The sequence below is a fragment of the Sycon ciliatum genome, chromosome 9, assembly GCF_964019385.1.
Source record: "Sycon ciliatum chromosome 9, ocSycCili1.1, whole genome shotgun sequence".
In the NCBI taxonomy this organism is placed as follows: Eukaryota; Metazoa; Porifera; class Calcarea; order Leucosolenida; family Sycettidae; genus Sycon; species Sycon ciliatum.
The window spans coordinates 21,034,218-21,049,856 of record NC_088651.1 but is presented as its reverse complement, the minus strand read 5'-3'; the positions used below and the strand labels follow the sequence as shown (position 1 = coordinate 21,049,856).

Below are 15,639 nucleotides of genomic sequence, written 5' to 3'. Positions count from 1 at the left end.
TATCCCACAATGTACACTGTCATTATTATTTTGTCACCAGCACTTGATGTTCAGTCGATTGTGAGATAGACTTGCAGTGCATCCCTTTTTTGGAAACATTAAATGTTGCTGTCTCTCGCGTTAGATCATAGAGCGAGGCAGGCAACAAACATAGGGTACAGTACTTTGTACTTTGAAAACTGAGAAAATGGAAAGATCAAGATAACTCCAATTGGCAAAAAGGCGAAAAGCCAATAATGGCCAGAATGAACTAATTGTGGCTTGCTTCACAGGCCAGAGTGCCCACAACGACAAAACGTTAACAACCACAACTACAACAGCACACAATAAGACTCACGCCCACTGCCACATACTTCGCGGATCCCACTGTCACACACTTTGAGGGTTGTACTGTCAGGAGTCTTCTTGCCAGACTGTATCATGGCGGTCAGCAATTCCTCTTTTGTCAGTTTCTTTTCACACTGCGATGTTGGTAATATGGAAAGTAGGTACCTTCCCAGATCACGATAGAGAACATCCCGACTGGGGCGACTAGACTGGGGCAGAGAGTTCCAGACTTCGTCGTACTCCATGACAGCCACGAAGTAATCCTCCAAATGCGATCAAAGTGGTATTCCCTTGATCAGGAGCTTGAGTACTGGGTGACACTCCACCAGCTTTGCCGTGAAGTCGATGCAATTCTGAGTGGCTATGACGTCAATGCCGAGAAGGTAATCCTTATCACTCTTGATTAATAGAAATTCGTCTGGGATATAGGTCCATTGAGTAGTAACGTTTTTAGGAAGTGTTGCTATGACATCCTCGAATAGCAGTGATGAGAGTTGTCTTGAAACCCTTCCCGCAACCCTTTCAAGGCGGATTGAAAGATTGACTAGCTCGCAAGAACGGTAAGCGTAGGAAATATCCTGCTCCATTTTTCAGGATACATGTTTGGTATTTTTCATGGGAGCCGCAAATCTCGAACAACAAACTGGTCACGTCTGCTAATCTGTACATCCCCATTTCCTCTGCTTCACAGTTATCCTCGAGCAATGAAGGTGACCGTTTCGGTAGGAAGGAGCAAGTGTCTTTGGACGGAAAATGGAAAAGCATTTTGATCAAAGGCTCAGAAATTGCAAGCCTGTATCGCATAATGGTGTAGGCCAATTTTGTAGGCGGTATCAACGCGAGGCTGCACTATTGTACAAACAAATCTGTTCTTTGTTTTCCTACCTTGTCTTGATGATGAGGATCATCGCTGTCGACAATGCAGTGATTGGCAAGCCCATATGTGGGTTGATGTATGCTCAATGTTCTGGTGGCGATGCAGAGGTACTTGGCAACTGGGATATACGAAAGTGTCAAGTAAGGACTAATCTGAGGGCGATTCTGCATCCATGAGACGAAACCGAACACAACATAACATCGAACCGGTATAAGCGGAGAAGAGGGAGAAGTTTATACAAGAATGCTTAGTTGATGGGTGGTGCTAGCATGGTATTGTATTGTTCAGAAGTCACACATTTTCACAACGATGTTCTCGTTGTGTTTGCAAATCAGTAGTGTCGATAGGCAGTGGACGGTGATGATTATGATTCTATAGTAGTTTGTCACGAAATAAACAAATACAAGCACATGTTATAAACCAAGTTTCGGCAAAGAAGCATCACATATTATTCACTTGACATAAACGCCTGAACGTGTTTTCATCACGTAACTGATCCCGGACGTGCCTCGTTACACCGCATAGCTGATGTCAGCAAGTGACAACAAAGGTAATACTGCTGCTTCCCACACGTCAAAGAGAACACTGTTTAGTACTGGCTCGACTGACTCTTGCTCCATTGCTTTGCAGATCTTCAGTTTACTTGTTCCATACACAGGGGCCGATATATCAATGACTGATGCCTCTTGCGACAGTACGTCTGGCGCATACCTGTAATCGTCTTCCACAGCAGTGAGAAGAACACGCCTTAGGAGCATTCAAACATAACTTACGATATCGGGCGTGCTGCAGGTAAAAGGCTTTCAGCGGTAGAGAAAACTAGTCTCTCCAGCTGATTTGCGGAGCGTCAACTAAAACTTTGCATGCTTGAAAGGGCTGACTTCTACCTTACACGTAGTACTAGTGACAGTGAGTTCCCATAGTAAGCAAGGAAGGGCACAAACGTGGGGGCGCCACGCTTATGACTAGCTACATTTCTCAGAAGGAGTTGTATCACATCGTCATGAACCCTTATCCCCTAACGCCACTGAAAAAAACAGCTCAGCCTAAAGTCCACTACTGAAATTTGCACCCTTGTTGTTGTATACTTTATAGTGGAAATCAAAACAGGCAAAATGCCTAATAACATTGGACCCACTGTGAATAACATGGTAAAGGATATTGTGGAAAAAAAAAAGAAAAAAAAAAAAGTACACCCTCCTACGGAGCCCACGCTGCTTTGGCAGTGGCGGAGGCTCGCTTGCTGACGTAACCGTCCGGGAACATCATGAACAATGGACTGACTAATTATTCACTTGTCCTGTCTTTCTAAATAACATGTTATTGCACATGCTCTTGGTTTAGTTTTTGTGCCTTTTTCTTGCTTTGGAGTTATTTGTTGTTTTTGGACTCTTGACAGTAGAAGTGCGGAGACACTTCGCCGTGACCATGGTTACCCACATGATTGTACAGTAATTATCATACATGTACATGTACATGTCTCTGGCCCTGTAGATGGCTCAAAAAGGCATATTTTTCAATTGATTTCCCTTGCATATTGAATTTTTAGTTCCTTTCAACTGCAATATGAAAATAAAGTACACATTGACATAGAGCAAGAAAAGAGCTTGATTTTGATATGCATGTCATACTATACAAAATAGGGGTTCACATACATTCAAATGGGACTTCGGTTATAAGGACACTTCGCGAATAAGGACACTTTTCTGATGCCCCGCCGAATGTCGTTATTGGCGAAGTTGACTGTACTTGTAGATTATAACTATGTGGGCGTAAAATTTATATCCTTTATCTTACGTGCAGAGCACAGAGGTGCTACTGGATGTGTGCTTGTTCTATATCATGTGAAACGTACATGTACATGACGGCGTGCGAGAAGGCCCAGTTAGGGTCCAGCAGATAATGCTCCGAAAACGTTCGTATAATGCTGACCGTAATGCTCCAAAAACCACCTTATAGGGATATTGCTCTTGGTTTGGGTCAAAAAGGAAGAATGGTTGCACATAATCAATCTTCTCCTGAATCTGCAGGAATATTGTCCACCAGCTCCGCGACCTTTTGGCACTATCAGATTTCATCGATTCTCCAGTCGCTGCTCCCCATTGAAGCTTGGACGCAGGGCCATGGCTGAACACTGGGCACATATATATCAAATCCTTTCCTGACAATATTCGTGGAGTGAGAGGTATGAAAATAATATGTTAGGAAATCATTGGGATGATGCTTATCATGGCGGCTGTCCTGCAAACAAGCTGTCACTGTGTTGTTTCTGGGATTGATATCTTCATCTGAAACAGCGGACATGAAGCTGATCTCCAATCGAGATCCCTGAAGAGTGGACGAAAATTGGGCGCAATATTCATGTTGCTGCTCTACTTTCTTTACTTTTGCAGTTTTCTTCCCCTTGTGGTATTACGTGATCACAGTAGTTGTCCACATTGACAACTGAAGAATACTGGCACTCTTTTTGTTGATAGCACTTGACTGCTGTCTTGGGTGTTCAGCTGTCCACATTTACTACTACTACTACAAGTAATTGTTCGTGTTTTGTCGGGAAACTCAGACAGGCAATGTTGTAAATTGCTCATCTCTTTCTGCTTGTAGCTGCTGTTTCAGTCTGGTTCAAATTTATCAAAGTTGCGGCGTCTTCTTCAGTATCTCTGCTGGCCCAGAGACGCTATTGTCAGAGCCTAAGGTACAACGAGAAACTCCTCTTCGACTGTCTGATATTGGCATCGCGTCTCCTCGACGGCTCTCTATGTATTAGAAATTATATTCCTCCTCGTAAATGTTTGTTTCCAATTTTTGCAATAACTTTGGGGTGAACACACGTACTCGTACATTGACTCAGACAACATAGTCATTTTTGCGTCAGGTGCTAAAACGTTTTTTTCGTTCCGGCACAAAGCGATCCGTAGAACACGAGGAGGGATACACCTACAGGTACATGTACTGTAAAACCGGAAAGTCTAACGAGTCACAAAGTCTAGCGTTTTAAAGACCAATTATTTTTCGGTATTTAAAAAAACCCGTTATCGCTAGATGTCTGTGTAAAGATGCGCATAGAGATTGGTGGCCAGGTAGCCATCGTTAAACTTTCTGCACGCAATCATGCCAAAATTACAAAAACGTTATACATTTTGGTCGTTAGACGTTCCGGTTTTACAGTACCTCATGAGCGTTATTGTCCAAATGCAGCTCAAATCTCACAAATGTTCGTTTTTGCCTTTTTAAATTAATGCTATAAAATGCTCTGGTGCTCGGATAGTTTCATAATACTGATAACGGAATAATTATAATCCCGGCAGTATCCGCTGGTTCCTAGGCTCAGCTAGCGTAAGTTGTCAATTTGTATTTACAGACTGTATTATCATTATTAATTTGGACAATGTGCGAACGCGTTCTCCAGTGTGGGAACAAACCCTTTCCAAACAAATATACGCCAAAGGCGCTTGCACCATGATGGTTTGTGGTTATCTTGTGAAACAACTATTTCGTACTTCAGTGATATAAGTCACAGAAAGGAAAAAGGACCAAGGAACTACAAGTTACGCTATAATGTCCACCTACACCACCAGTTACTAACGATCATCTCATGCCATAACTTTGGACGTGGTGTTAGTGGACATTAAAGCGTGCTAGTAACTTGTAGTTCCTTGGTCCTTCTTCTTTTCTATAAACGTATCCTTGGCTCTCCATGCGAGGCCCAAATGTACGTCCAGGGGAGAATTACGCCCGATGCTGTGATTAACCACTTGGGCGCTTATATTAGTAATAATTATGGGGAATTGTATTTTGCTATCTACATGGAAGCTCGCGCTTTTCCTCCAAACTTAAATTGTCACTTGCCTGACTCACGACAGCCACCCAGAACACACGACAAGTCCAAACGAACCATCCAATCGGCAAACCTGCAAGATAGCACCACTGCCTGCTCAACACAAAGTTTATCGTGGAATTCATTCCTCGTCCCTTGTGCTTGAGTAGGCTGAGGAACACTGTGCCTGAAGACCACAACTTACATAGTGCTCTCCAGGCCCGAACACAACACAGACGTTGCGTTTCCAGCGCCACAAACACCTCGTGAACATCAGAAAGCAGCGTGAGTCAGTGTCATTCATGCATGTGCTGAACTAGCGTTGAGGGCCGTTGGCGAACACCCTATTATGTGTCCACTATGGTCTTGTCGCCATGCCTGGTTTTACAGTCAATCGTGAAATACCCCTTACAGTTCATCATTGTTTTGGAAACTGGAACCCAACGTGTGTCACACGTTATGTAAACCAAACAATCCACTTGGAGTACAGTAATATTTTCTTTGAAAAACTGAGGAAAACAGAGTGATGAAGCAAAATCCAATCGGCAAAAAGGCTGAAGAGCCCAGTGCAGACTTAACAAGTACATGTGGTGGTATTGCGTCATAGACCAAATTCCCCACGATGGCAAACTTACAACAACCACTACTACATCAGGATACAGCAAGATATACGCGCGCGGCAACGCACTTCGTGGGTTGCATTGTCAACAATCATCTTGCCACACCGTTCCATGGCGTTCAGCAGTTCCTCTTTGCTCAGTTCCTTTTCACGCTGCGACCTTGGTAGCGTGGAAAGTAGGTAGCTTCCCAGGTCACGATAGAGAACAATCCGACTTGGGCGACTAGACTGGGGCAGGCTTTGCCAGAGCTTGTCGTATGCCATGACAGCCACGAAGTAATCCTCCAACTGTGATAAACGTAGGCTTCCTTTGATAAAGAGCTTGAGTACTGAGTGACGCAATGCTAGCTCCCCCGTGACGTTGATCCAATTATGAGTGGCGATAACGTCATCGCTGAGGCCACTGTCAGCGTTCTCGACTATTACAAAGTCGGATGAGTTGTAGCTCCACCGAGTATTAATGTGCGGAGGAGGTTCTCGTATCAGACTATCACATCTTAGGGATAAGAGCAATTGTGGATCGCTTCTTGAAACGATTTCCAAGCATTTTGCAAGCTCAACTTGCCTGCAAGAGCGATTCGAATATTTCAAGAATGATGCAGTCTCCGGAATATCCTGTTCCATTCTTTTCAGGATACATGTTTGGTACTCTTCGTAGGAGCCGCACATTTCCAACAACAAATTCGCCGAGTCTTCTAAGCTGTACCACACCTGTTGTTGCCATACTCTACAATGTTTCTCAATCATTGAAAATGAAAGTTTGGGTAGGTACAAAGATGTGTCTTTGGATGGCAGAACAAGCAAACTGATCAAAGGCTTCGATAGCGGAAGGCTGTACCGCATAATGGTTTGGGCCGGTCCTGTAGTCGGCATCAATGCCAGGCTGCACAATTGCACGAACATTGAATTTCTTTGGTTGAACACCTGGTGTGGATCATGAGGATCATCACTATGCACAACACAGGCATTGCCAGAATCAGATACGCGTTTATGTATGCTGGATACTCTCGTGGCGATGTATAGGTGCTTAGCAACTGTGATGTACGACAGTTTCAAATTTGGACTGATCTGGTAGCGATTCTACATGCATGGGAAAACAACGACAACACACTTTGATGATGAACAGGCACATAGGGTAAAAGGCAGTTTACAGATTTATTTTGTAAACTTTACTTGTATTGGTACAGTGTGTACTGTAAACATAAGATGAGAAGTTTACAGTTCAGCCAGACCGGCCGAGGAAAATACATGTAGCACCGGTCAGCTCACATTCTTTTACATCTTCATACGCTTCACTACTAGGATGCGAACAATCTTCCATAATACAATGTAATCAGAAGTTCCCGTGAGCGATGAGTTTCAAAGTAAGCTGATATTCACAAACCATGACTAGCGGTGTTGAAATATCTTTATCCATAAACACAGCAACCTCTGGAATTGTCTGCCCCTAAGATGACCTTGGCCTGTTTAAGCGAATTTAAGCAAGAACTGCACAAACAGTTCTATGAGCATTGGTTTCACTGCAGTGGAATTCCGTTGAATATGTAGCGGCACATCAAATTCTTTAGCAGCCTATCTCTGGTACATTTTCATTATTTAAATGTATTATCCCAATTCTGCACGCTTACAATCATATGCGCAGAGCTCTGCCCCAGACTATGTCTTTTTCTCTTTCTTTGTTCACCTATTGCTCACTTCTTTTACAAAATCGGCATTATGGAACGTTAAGAAACCTACTCGATAGGGAAAGGCCTTTGGGGAATCCTTAAACATTAATAACTATAAAAATTACAACGAGACCTGTCAGCCGAAATTCCCACTCTAACAATACATGGTATGAAACAGCTAGTGCAATAGGAGAACGACTGACACGAAGAGGAGCGTCTTTTCGATCTACTTAGAGCACTATACATAATGAACCGAGTTTTGGCAAATAAACATCACATAACACTCACCTGACATAGACGCCTGAATATGGTTTCATTATGCAGCAGGTCACGGACGTGTCTCGTAACACCACAAAGTTGAAAGATGTCAGCTAGAGACAACAAAGGTAATACTGCTGCTTCCCACACGTCCAAAAGAACACTGTTCAGTACAGGCTCGACTGACTCTTGCTCCATTGCTTTGCAGATCTTCAGTTCAGTTCCATACTCAGAGGTCGATATATTAGTGACCGATGTCTCTTGCGACAATTCTTCTTGGGAACATTTGTAATCGTTTTCAACAACAGGAATAGGAATAACCCCTAGGAGTATGAAAACATAACTTACTATATCGGGCATGCTGAAGGTACAACGCTTTACGCGGTGGAGAAAACTACTCTCTTCAGTTTTTCAGGCTTGACGAGACTCTACTGACTCTTTGCATGCTTGAAAGCACTGACTTATACCTTACACATAGTAGTAGTTATAGTGAGTTCCCGTAGTAAGCAAGGAAGGGCACACACGTGAGTGCCCTACGCGTATGATTAGCTACCTATCTCAGTAGGAGTTGTATCATAATAATTATGATCATGACCCTTTATCCCCAGAGCTCGGGGGTCAAACAAAATAGCTCATTATACAGTCTAAGTGATCCAGCAGAATCCCACTTGTCCCTAACAGTTGGCTTTTTCCAGTTTGCTGTTTCCGCAGTGACGATTATATTATTTTTTGCGAACGCGCAAAAATATGTTAACACAGAAGGCGCATGGTCTGTTCCCAACAAACTCTCACGCGCTCATTGTTCTCCGAAGTCCACTGTTCCTGACTTCAGTTCTTGCTTTGTCTGCATTGGCAGTGGATTTCTTTCTCAACCCACCCACCCACTCCACTATTGTCATCATCATGTTTCCTGTTCTAGTTCCCTCCTGTCGGTATCCATTATCATACCGGCCTGCTATAACTACACCGATGCTGTCTACCGGCGAAACTCTGTAAATACATGGAGGGGAGTCAACCTTGCTTACCAGGCTCCTCATACGGCTCATTCAGCCTCTCACACTCAGACGGCTCACTCAGCCTCTCAATACGGCTCACTCAGCCTCCGCAGCAGAGCCCTGCTCAGCTGCCATACACACACATTCACACAGCTCTAAGCTGTCACTCCCTCGGAGCCTGGCAAAGCAATTGACAACCCCTCCTATTCCCCAAACTGGTTGCTCGTTGTGTGAGTGCGGCATGCAGATGCTTGTGTTAAGCGCTGATAAAATAATTAATTAATATCACTTGTCTTGCGTGCAAAGCACAGAACAGCTACTGGACACGTGATTGTAGTACAGTGCATACTTAGACACGTAGTGGTCGTGCTTCTACATGACGTCTTGCGGGAATGCACAGACAGTTATTGATAATAACAAAAGTAATAAAACAGAGAGATTCCAGGCTGTCCAAGAGAGTGCTCAATACGGAGTGGTAGAGCTGGTTGAAATAAAAGGAGAACAGAGAAAGTGTTTTTACTCCGAGTTTCACGCACTAACAAAAAGAATAAGAAAAGGAATCGCCCCGGGAACATCATATAGTTCAACCCACCATTTAGCAAGAACGTCGCCACCGACGTTAGTAATCGCTTCCTCCACCTAGCGGCCAACCACTTCCCCAAAGGCTCAAGCCTCAACAAAAACTTAAACCAGAACTCTGTAAAGGTTAGCTACAGTTGCATGCAGAATATGGCCACTATCACCAAAAAACACGATTCTACGACCCAAGAAAGAAGCTAACGGAGGTGGCAACGACACGAGGACTTGTAACTGTCGTGTGAAAGACTCATGTCAACTAGACGGAGCGTGTCTAACGGAGATCATCGTGTATAACGCGAGGTATGGAGAAGAAGGAGTATACTGGATTAACAGCGACAACATTCAAACAACGCTATTATAACCACCAATCCTCATTGCGCCACAGACAACACGAGAAGGACACCCGCCTATCGCAGTACGCCTGGACCAAAAAGGATGAAGGGAAGGCATACAGCATTCAATGGGCGGTACACCGCACAGCAGCGGCCAACAGCAACAAAAGCAAAAGGTGCAACCTGTGCCTGGCAGAAAACTTGGCAAAACTTGCCAATCGCGCAAGCACCCAAGCACCTCTCTCCCAACAAAAGGAGTGAGCTTGTGTCAAAGTGTCGCCATGAGAATAGGTACTACCTTCGGAACTTTAAACCATCCACAGCCATCACCTATTTAAGTAAGAGACAACCGGCTCCAGTGGTTGTCCCCTTTCACTTTGCTTTTTGAGTATATAAACCAATACTGATCCAGATTTCTTATTACTGTTTTCTGATGATCGCTTAGTCGTGCGTGAAACCCGGAGTAAAAACACTTTCTCAGTCCTCCTATTGTTTGTTTTAATAGAGACAACCACTGGACTTAACTAAGAAGGCTTTGACGACCTACCTAGGGGGCGGGGTGTGTGTCCCTTTTGTGAGTATTATAACAGATGGTACATGCCACTTTATCCCTCCCTCTCTCTCTCTCTCTACCTTACCCTTTCCCCATTCCGTGCTGCTTACATTTGGCTATGATAAGTCCGGTGAGAAACTGCGATGCTGCACCACTGCTTTGCATGTCATGATTGGAAGGTGTGGCCTTAGTAAAAAAAATAAAAAAAGTAAATGCCTCCCGTTATTTCTTTATTTTCAGTTTGGAGTGGAATAAAGAATCATTGTTGCGGACATACGTGGTCCCGCAACTGACCATCGATGAGCAGACCACAAAACACCGAGAAACTCCGTTACAGCGACATCACCACTCGTTTCAACAAGAACACAAAAGGACACTGGGAACAACGATCGTCAAATCGCTGTCCTGAACACAACAGACAGCCGGCGTGTATTTGGCATGCGCCGCATGCATGCACAAAACGTAGACGTGGCGTAGAGAGAAAATGCGGCGTACAAAAAAATTAAGGAATCAATGTTGCCATAGAGATAAAAAAATAATTATGGCGACCGCCAAAGTCCGCGTGTAGTGCGGTGTGCAGGTGCAACGAAAAGAAAAGCCAGAATATTTGAATTCAGATCGAAAAGAAACTCACATAATCCGCTGAAGTGAAAGGATGTAGAATAGTATTAATAGATTACGGAGGTGAATCGGTGTCTGTCAGGGGGTGCTTGCACCAGGCGACAGGGTGACAGTACAACCGGTCAGCGAGAGTAAGTTTCACAAAGCTGATCGTAGCGGAGTTGTTGCGGATGGCGATAAGGCACTGAATCAAGTAAGTACATGAACATTCCAACCAATTAGTGTGTCAACAATTCTATCTATATAATTAAAGGGGAAGTGCATCGATTTTTCAAGTAGGGCTCAGATGAAAGACAATTGGATATCGGTTCCGATGGTATATCTCTCGCTTGCGTACGGCGAGGGAAACTTGCCATATCGCCGATTTCCTGATCCCGTTTCCATGGCGACTACAGGTGATGACGCAAATTCTGCTTAGCTCCTTGAGAGAAAAGGTCGATCACTGCAGAATTGTGTCATTTTCAGTTGTCTTCTTGTAGTCACGAAGTGAAAGAAGTACTGTGTTCAATGCTGTTAATGCCGTGAACTGTTTATTAGTAGTCCTCTCCGTTGTGTACTGAGACGTGACACCGACAGGGGAAAGCTGGAGTGCGGAGACGTTAGCTGGCAAGCGAAAATAGTGACGAACCAAGTGCTGAAATCTTGGTTGGGACAAATCAAACGTTAAGCATTTACCTCAACCAAGGACCATGCCGTTTGCTCTTTCCACTTCCTGAAGATGGATGCGCTGCCTGCTGGAGACTCTCCTATCTCTCGTAACATCTTCTGAAGTCAGGTGAGACGTCGAGTAGCGGAGATTAACGAACGAAATAATGTCGTATGTTTTGAAATTTTTGCTGAAAATTTCTCAGGAGAGATGGCGAATACCAGCATCTTCTCCTAGTCTAGAGAAACCATTTCGTAGGCTACATTCCGCCTAGGGAAATGGCTGGGGAGGACACACTTGGAGGAGAACGAAGTAAGTGATCTTGTTTATGTTGTTCTTTGGTATTGCAATATTATGTTTGACGAACATGCGGCATGGTGCATAGTTGGCGGTTGAGTGCCTGCATGTGCATGTATAAGTGTGTGCTGATAAACGCTTCCTATGCAAGAATCTGGCACTCATGCTCTCTTTCTTTCTTGCAGTATGTGCGCACGTGTGTGTGTGTGTGTGTGTGTGTGTGTGTGTGTGTGTGTGTGTGTGTGTGTGTGTGTGTGTGTGTGTGAGTGTGAGTGTGTGTGTGAGAGAGAGAGAGAGTGTGTGTGCAGGAGCAGCGTGGAGAATGCCAGTGTGATCGCTGTGGCCGTTGCTTTCTTAGCTGTGGCGTTCTTGCCCGTCACAAGTGTGTGGCTCAGCCCCCAACGACAGTGGAGCCGTGTTGTGGTGAATACTGTATGTCCCGCGACCGCTGCTTCCGTTCGGTCCAGGGCAGGAATAGACACCGCTGCTGAAGCTCTCCCCGGCCTTACGTCAGTCTCGTGGCAGATGACCCGAACTCTCATTTTTCGTGTATGTGTGTGTGTGTGTGTGTGTGTGTGTGTGTGTGTGTGTGTGTGTGTGTGTGGTGTATGTATATGTATGTATGTTGCTCCCTACGTAGCCGGACAAGCTCATGTTTTTGTGTCCAGGGCGCCATGGGGCGGCGTTCTCCCATTCTCTCTCCACTGCCCCTCCGGGCCCACGTGGCTGTGACTCGACAGGGCAGGGCAAGTTTGTGTATGGCGCATGGTGTGTGCTGGCATGTCTGTATAAATATGTTGGACAGGAATTTGTTCACCCACAACGTTGACGGAAAACCATGCTAGGTTTTGCTGGAATGTATGGAGTCTGCGAGCGCTTACAATAACTTACGTCATGTCACAAGAAAGAACGGTGCAGTGTTTGACCCTCATCAGGTCAACAGCATTGTACCAGAGGAAAGCATCTATTGCCCGAACTTCTTCATATGAAATGAACAATACCCTTCTCCATAGAGACAACATGCAGATGAAGTGTTTGGACAAATAATATATAAATAGGCCATTCACTGAGGGCATGGTATGATCTCTACGTGTAGATTGGATAGACACATGCACGTCTGCAAGGAAAGCATTTGTTCAAGGGTTAGTTCATGGCCTGATTGAGTTCACATGGACTAAGTTCATATCATGCTATCTCTAGCTCTCCTGAGCAGCAAAATTTCAAAACATACGACATTATTTCGTTCGCTAATCTCCGCTACTCGTCGTCTCACCTGGCTTCAGAAGATGTTACGAGAGATAGGAGAGTCTCCAGCAGGCAGCGCATCCATCTTCAGGAAGTGGAAAGAGCAAACGGCATGGTCCTTGGTTGTGGTAAATGCTGAACGTTTGATTTGTCCCAACCAAGATTTCAGCACTTGGTTCGTCACGATTTTCGCTTGCCAGCTAACGTCTCCGCACTCCAGCTTTCCCCTGTCGGTGTCACGTCCCAGTACACAACGGAGAGGACTACTAATAAACAGTTCACGGCACTAACAGCATTGAACACAGTACTTCTTTCACTTCGTGAATACAAGAAGACAACTGAAAATGACACAATTCTGCAGTGATCGACCTTTTCTCTCAAGGAGCTAAGCAGAATTTGCGTCATCACCTGTAGTCGCCATGGAAACGGGATCAGGATGCTGAACGTTTGATTTGTCCCAACCAAGATTTCAGCACTTGGTTCGTCACGATTTTCACTTGCCAGCTAACGTCTCCGCACTCCAGCTTTCCCCTGTCGGTGTCACGTCCCAGTACACAACGGAGCGGACTACTAATAAACAGTTCACGGCATTAACAGCATTGAACACAGTACTTCTTTCACTTCGTGAATACAAGAAGACAACTGAAAATGACACAATTCTGCAGTGATTGACCTTCTCTCTCACGGAGCTAAGCAGAATGTGCGTCATCACCTGTAGTCGCCATGAAAACGGGATCAGGAAATCGGCGATATGGCAAGTTTCCCTTGCCGTACGCAAGCGAGAGATATACCATCGGAACCGATATCCAATTGTCTTTCATCTGAGCCCTACTTGAAACATCGATGCACTTCCCCTTTAAGGAGCACAATTCACAAGATATTCCGGTCATGAACATGTCGTGGTACGAACACGCGTAGGAATTACTGTATCATGAAATGTGTCTCGACGTAGACGTAACAGATATGCACTCGTGATGTAATTCTAACAGACTAACAAATAAACATCACACTCGTGAAAACTTTGAAATTCTCCGTGAAGTCCAAATTTGAAAAAACCATTAAAACTCGTGATATGCATAGCAGTAATACGCACTGCACCAATATTGCAAGCGACCTAGCATGTCTTGACAATACTGCACCTGCAGCATGTGACAGTTGTGTACACAATTCGTAACTACAAAACACTAATAGTATCAATGTGCAACATGTGACAATTCTAAAGAATAATGTTCAAGAGCGCGTTCTCCTTTCCAATCATTATAACAGCTCGCATGTTCCTCATTGGTGAGATCACCCATGGCGCTAACGCATCTGCCCGTTAAAGAGTTAGTGTATTAAGAACGAGAAATGCATGACATACACACCCTCTCCATTCTGTTATTGCGGGGGAAACTATATCGATTCCACCATGAGCCTAGACATGAGGAATATAATATTAAGTACGGAATATTATTTACCAAAAAGATGTTTGAGTAAGAGCAGATATTTTTCGCATGATATGATATAGTGCATTGATTAACAACAGTTATTGTTACCTGTTTTATTTTGGCAATGTTCTGTGCAAACTCCAGTGCGGGAAAAGCCTCTCTTAAAAAATCATCCCTGAAGTCGCTACAAATATTTTGTACTGTACATGAACTTATAATGAAGCGGACCATGATGTCCAATGTTATGAGGTCACGAGAATATCCCACAATGTACACTGTCATTATTATTTTGTCACCAGCACTTGATGTTCAGTCGATTGTGAGATAGACTTGCAGTGCATCCCTTTTTTGGAAACATTAAATGTTGCTGTCTCTCGCGTTAGATCATAGAGCGAGGCAGGCAACAAACATAGGGTACAGTACTTTGTACTTTGAAAACTGAGAAAATGGAAAGATCAAGATAACTCCAATTGGCAAAAAGGCGAAAAGCCAATAATGGCCAGAATGAACTAATTGTGGCTTGCTTCACAGGCCAGAGTGCCCACAACGACAAAACGTTAACAACCACAACTACAACAGCACACAATAAGACTCACGCCCACTGCCACATACTTCGCGGATCCCACTGTCACACACTTTGCGGGTTGTACTGTCAGGAGTCTTCTTGCCAGACTGTATCATGGCGGTCAGCAATTCCTCTTTTGTCAGTTTCTTTTCACACTGCGATGTTGGTAATATGGAAAGTAGGTACCTTCCCAGATCACGATAGAGAACATCCCGACTGGGGCGACTAGACTGGGGCAGAGAGTTCCAGACTTCGTCGTACTCCATGACAGCCACGAAGTAATCCTCCAAATGCGATCAAAGTGGTATTCCCTTGATCAGGAGCTTGAGTACTGGGTGACACTCCACCAGCTTTGCCGTGAAGTCGATGCAATTCTGAGTGGCTATGACGTCAATGCCGAGAAGGTAATCCTTATCACTCTTGATTAATAGAAATTCGTCTGGGATATAGGTCCATTGAGTAGTAACGTTTTTAGGAAGTGTTGCTATGACATCCTCGAATAGCAGTGATGAGAGTTGTCTTGAAACCCTTCCCGCAACCCTTTCAAGGCGGATTGAAAGATTGACTAGCTCGCAAGAACGGTAAGCGTAGGAAATATCCTGCTCCATTTTTCAGGATACATGTTTGGTATTTTTCATGGGAGCCGCAAATCTCGAACAACAAACTGGTCACGTCTGCTAATCTGTACATCCCCATTTCCTCTGCTTCACAGTTATCCTCGAGCAATGAAGGTGACCGTTTCGGTAGGAAGGAGCAAGTGTCTTTGGACGGAAAATGGAAAAGCATTTTGATCAAAGGCTCAGAAATTGCAAGC

The 15,639-nt window shown here is 44.4% G+C and overlaps 1 protein-coding gene across 1 annotated transcript; it reads right to left on the bottom strand.

Moving 5' to 3' along the window:
• Positions 1–5,644: 5,644 nt before the first annotated feature.
• On the bottom strand, positions 5,645–7,982 carry LOC135825231 (uncharacterized). The gene is made up of 2 exons (XM_065337969.1): positions 7,596–7,982; positions 5,645–6,720 (listed from the first exon to the last, which is right to left on the bottom strand). Exons 1-2 carry the CDS (start codon positions 7,923–7,925, stop codon positions 5,668–5,670), a joined length of 1,383 nt encoding a protein of 460 aa, XP_065194041.1. The 5' UTR covers positions 7,926–7,982; the 3' UTR covers positions 5,645–5,667.
• Between the last annotated feature and the right edge of the window lie 7,657 nt (positions 7,983–15,639).